The 5614-nt window shown below is 29.6% G+C and overlaps 1 protein-coding gene across 2 annotated transcripts in view; it reads right to left on the reverse strand.

Annotated features, from left to right (window-relative positions):
• LOC106690282 (probable cytochrome P450 6d5) overlaps positions 1-5614 on the reverse strand; it is a 27081-nt gene that overhangs the window by 5489 nt on the left and 15978 nt on the right. For both annotated transcript variants that reach the window (XM_067050731.1, XM_014435652.3), the window contains exons 2-6: positions 5378-5596; positions 5006-5179; positions 3926-4084; positions 2412-2773; positions 1720-1938 (exon numbers count right to left, since the gene is read on the reverse strand). In XM_067050731.1, the coding sequence (XP_066906832.1) occupies positions 1720-1938; positions 2412-2773; positions 3926-4084; positions 5006-5179; positions 5378-5595 (1132 nt within the window). In that variant the 5' untranslated portion in view covers position 5596. The remainder of the gene's footprint in view (positions 1-1719; positions 1939-2411; positions 2774-3925; positions 4085-5005; positions 5180-5377; positions 5597-5614) is intronic.

Here is a 5614-nt window from a genome sequence, read left to right on the forward strand (position 1 = left end):
AAAATATACTATTTACTAAAAAAGAGCATATTACAATATATAGAAAATAAGGTTGGTGAAAGGGACGAGCCTTGAGGAACGTTGTGAAAGAGAAGTAGTGATGATGAGGGGTGTTTATTAGGATTAACAACAGTTTGGGAGTGGAGAGACAGGAAGCAGTGAAACCACAGTTCAAGGGACTATTAGACAGGAAAATGTTGTTTAGTTTTGAGACAAGGATTGTTTGATCAATCCAGTCACAGTCTATCCTGTAGAGGAATAGAGGTCTTTTGAAATTTTTACAAGAGCTGATTGTGCGAAATAACCAGAACGGAAACCTGATTGGAAAGGATTAAAGACAATATTTTGTTTAAGGAATGAGGTGGGTTAGGAATATACCAATCTTTCCAGATGTTTAGACAGGTTTCATAGAATGGAAACTAAGTGAGGTCAAGGGACCTTATTCCGTGGTCTAACTAGTACTTTGTTCCAGCCTGTGGGAGGTTCAAAATGGAATTTTGAAGAGAAAAGTTGTGGATGTGTAGAAGGCCAGGAAGGATGACAGGAAGGCTTAGTTATATTATTTTTTTGATCTTGTCCAATGTCATTCGTTCGGGATTTGAGTACAAATACTATTAGGTTATTAGGCTGTGACTAGAGTAGTACAACTTAAAGTTGTGCTAAACCTCTCTGTTTAAAATTTTAAAAATCAGTGCCTCATTCTAGAGACATCTCAAAATAATTTTCAAAGTAAGAATAAAATATATAGGAACCCTACAAAATTATGTTTAAGGCTATATTTCTCTAAAAGAATATTTGTTGATTTTATTTATTTTTTTAAGTACTAAAATCGCATATTTCACTTTTTTTGATTTACAAGAGATAAATCCATTAAAAAATTGATCAATTTTGACATAAGCTGTGATTTATGTGAAAATCTATCAATTTTAATACCTTTAAAGTAAAAAATGTGAATCATAGTTTAAAGATAAGATGAAAATTATGTTTTAAATAACTTTTGTTAATATTAGTACGGATGATGTCATTCATTCCCATTGTATAGCCACTGTATCATACATAGTCACATGTTATCTGGGTTCAGCCCTTGAAGGCAAGCCAATACAGGATTCTAAATCGCTCCAGAAATTTGATTTAGTCCATAAAACAGACCTTTATCAGATCTAAGATAAGTAGATTATAAGGTGTAAGATTATAGCCTGGTTAAGATTTATTGGTATGGGGAGACAAAGCTCTCCTGTACTATATCAGTTCTGAATAACAGTATCGCCTTAAAAATCAAGGTGATACTTAATTTCATAGAAAAAGTTCAGGTACAGGAACCAATTGAGGCCCTTCTATGGAATAAGTAAGCAAAGCCTCATTGAAGGGAAGTTTATATTAAATCACACTAGTTCGGATGAGGGTTCTAACAGTGTTATCATATAGTACTGTTCTCAAACTGGCCAGATCAAATCAAGAAAATAAAATAAATTTCATTTTCTTACTACTTATAAAAAAATGAAATTATTCTGTATGACATTTCAATGCTAAAGTTAAAACAAATAATGAAAGAGTCAAACACTTTATTAGAAAACATGGTATGGGTGTAACAAGACATTTTTATGAATATTGGAGCATCCTTTAAATTTCATGAAGTTCAAAATTAAGAATGAAAGTTATATTGTTATTATGAATATAGATGCTAATATAATAAATCTTAACCACTTTTTTTAAATGTACCTTTAATAGTTTGCTCTAAATACTTCATATTTCTCAATGCTTCATATGTGAGACCACCATTTAGTTTAACTTTTTCCATAATTTCTTCCCTCAAAGCATCCTGAATTTCAGATTTTTGACTAATTTCTAGCATTGCATATGCTAACAGAAGAGCTGTTGAATCAAATCCACCAGCCAAAAATGATATGGCCTGAGCCATTAAGAGGTCATCAGTTATTTCTAAAAAAAAAAAAAAAAAAGTAAAATTATTTAAATGTCTACTTTGTTTCCATATTTATGTTTAGTATAGAATTTCCAGCTTTTGTAAATCCATAAAATGCCAATGTTTCAAGGATACAATACCACTTTGAGGTTGAATTTGTTTATTTATAATTTCTAAAGGTTTAAAAACAAATTATAATCAAAAGTTTTTTTACTTTTGTGATGCTAAACATTAACAATAACAATAAACGTAATGTTCAAGGCAAACTGAGTTAATAACAATATGTTGAATAGGTTCATGTTTTAAATCAGAATATAGAAACAGTTATATAATGAGTAACAAACATAATTAAAGAAAAAAATATACAGAAAGAAAAAAGAAACCTAAAATAAATAAATAGCTAATTTTAAGTATAAAATGGAAACAAAAAAACTGATACTGGATTTAAAAATAACATTTAATTGCATACAATGAATGTAAAGAAACAGACCAAGTATTTCTGTACTGGTATCATTCAGCTCATTTTTTAAGTAGTCATCAGAGGAATCTAATGTTTTTATTTCAATATTTCCTTTTTCCTTAAGTTGCATCATCATTTGAATAAAGTCATATCTTTGAATGTCATTTTTTTTCCTATAGTCAATAGCATTTCTAATAATGTTGCAGAAATAATTTGTAACTGATCTTTGTTGGAATGAAAAACCAAAATATTTAGCAGCTTGTGGAAATAGAAAGAAAAACCAAATCCTAAATAAATTTCTCCAATTAGGGTCACTAACTTCTTTGCCTTTTGCTCTAAATTCTGATTCTGGATTTTTGAGTACTCCTGGATTTATCCCAAAAGCTGCTGACCTGAAACAAGAAGTGAGAGAATTTTATATTTAAAGTTGTAAGGGAATAATATATTTCTCTCATCTACACACACACATATTTTGAGTTTATTCAAAAACAGTAATTTTTACAATGACTATTAAGGGTGACTACACTGAGATGTAACCTTGCTTTTATATGTAACCTAATGCAGTATGTAATGAATATGTACAAGTAACATGGCGCAGGGTCTTCAGCAGCAGCAGGCCTTTGCCAACCTCACTTCCTCTCCAGATCTGTCACCTTTGGGTTTGATTTTGCTGGAGTTGGCCCTGTCAGATCACCTGGGTGTCACACTGAATAGGCATCTTACCTTCTCTAGTCACTTCCAGGAGAGGCTCAAGCTGGCCTACCTGAAGACCTACAGGCTATACCACCTACTTAAGTCCCCATAACTCTCTCTTAGGCTGAAGCTGCAAATATATAAGGCCATCATCAGACCTACAATGTTCTATGGTGCACCACCACCAGCCGGAATGGACCCTTCCTATTCTTTGTAAGCCCCCGGTTGTCATGCAACCTCTGTATACCCGCCTTCAGTGGACCCTGTAAAACCTTTCTTATAATCCCATACCAGCAAAACAAGATTCATTGTAAATAATGTATATGTGCTATTGTCTTTTTATATATTGTATTAGTTTAGAAATAAAGATTAGGAGGTTAGAAAATAAAAAAAATGACACAGTCATAATTTATGATGGAGTTTAATAAGTCATTGTATTTAAATATCTATAATAACAATCACAAACGTTTTCTCCACTTCTGGAGAGAAGTTGAGGTGTATTTTCGTGGCAACAGAGATGGAGAAGAATCCTCGATAGGATCAAGTGGCAACATTGAAGAATTTATAAGGCATGGATGGATTGCAATTATGCTTTCTCTATTATGAAAATAATAAAATAGTTTATCCAACTTAAATCAATAGTTCTCTAAAACTTTAGAATTTGAGTTTAAGTCTAATTTAAATTTTTTAACATAACTATTTTTGTTTCTTCTTATTACATATCAAAATGCCACCTATGGAAGGAGGTGGTCAAAATTTTCAGTAGGGCTTAATTTTGTTTAACAATTACTACTAACTTCTTTCCGAAAACGTATTTAATTAATTAAATATTTTGCTACATTAATACTTACCCAATAATATCCATAGAAAATAAGCTCATTGCTTCCCGAATATCAATATCATTTGCCTTATTTTTATCCAAGTATTCTAATAAACCATCCCCAACTTCATTTATAACATCGTACATAGATTTTAGTTTACCAGATGTAAATAAAGGAGCCATCTTTGTTCTGTATGAGAAAATTAAATTAATAAATTTAAATTACAAATTAATTAGTTTAGATTTACCTAATTCCTGAATGAACAATGGTTATTATTGTAAAACATTATTTTTTGATAAATATTTTACACTCAAACCAGAAATATTTCTCCTGTTTAAAAACTGCTCATAGATCTAAAATATTGAACTTAAAAGTAACAAATTTCCTAACTGTTACTTGAAATTCTTAAAAATTTTAATTTATAATTATTATGAGTCTTCAACTTGTGCATTTATATAAAATTAAGGAAGTTTCAAGTTTAATTTATCATAGTGATGAGAAGGAATGTAGGGGCTAGGATTGGAATCCCTAATCTAATCTTTATATTACAATTTCCACAATTCAGCAAACCCATTGCACTGACCGCCTCAAATTCTGTTACGTATAATTTTTTTATAATTATTTTATTTGATTGTCTTGATTCCAGTAAGGATATCAAATTAAACAATAAGAGGGGGACAAAAAAGGTGCTCTCATTTATTAGTTATCTTGGTTTCCAATCAATTAATAATTAATTTTTTATCAGAATTTTTATTGATTGCTTATTGAATTAAATATATTAGAAGTAACAATAACAGTAACAATTTAGGCAATTTCCATCACTTTATAGATTCAATTACCCATGTATTTCAAGAATTAATATAATTGAAAATATATATCACATAGAACAATTTAAATGTGACTTCCTTTATGTTGCCTATTTTTTCACTGATCATTCATTCAGTAAAAAGAGTTTAAATGAGCACTATGAATAAGTTCACAAACAGTAAGACAAATAATTGATTTTAAAGTGGAATTATTAATACCTCCTATCTCTTTCTGTTTTTATATAATCAATATAAATTTGAAAAATAATTTTCCTTAGTTCCTATTGAAAAACTTTAAAATTACCTGAGTGCTCTCCATTTGTTTCCAGTCATCATAAGAAGTTCATTATCTAAAGGATTCTTTTCTTCATTTACTTCAAATCCATGGTCAACAAAATGTCCAAAATCTTTGACCAATACTTTTTGAACCAATTCGTTATCTCGAATAAGAAGTCGTGGTGTCAGAAATTCATAGTATCTTTAAATTATCATTAAAACATTAAATTCATTTATCTATTTTTAAATACAAATAATTGCATAATGATTCATTTTCTTTTAAAAATTAAATTTATTACTGTGTAACATAAACTTTAAGTAAAAATTCTGATCAGGGTTAAAGAATACTAGCCATGAGATAATCTATTTAATTGATACAAAATATGACCTTTTTATTTACCCAATGACTGGTTCATCCGGAAATGCTTTGTAAATATCTTCCATAATCTCACCAATATTTTTTTTATTTAAAGCCATAGGTAAGCAGTTTCCAAAAAGTGGAAGTCCTGGGAGACACTTTATTCCTTTTTTTTCCCAATATTTACTCCTATTGTAAATCCATTTAATTATATAAGCCAAGATTGTTATGCTTAAAACTAGCATTGCAATTCCAATCATCCTATAAAAAAAAAAAAAA

This window comes from Halyomorpha halys, unplaced genomic scaffold, assembly GCF_000696795.3.
Source record: "Halyomorpha halys isolate HHAL.00 unplaced genomic scaffold, Hhal_1.1 Scaffold1638.1, whole genome shotgun sequence".
NCBI classification, from domain to species: domain Eukaryota; kingdom Metazoa; phylum Arthropoda; class Insecta; order Hemiptera; family Pentatomidae; genus Halyomorpha; species Halyomorpha halys.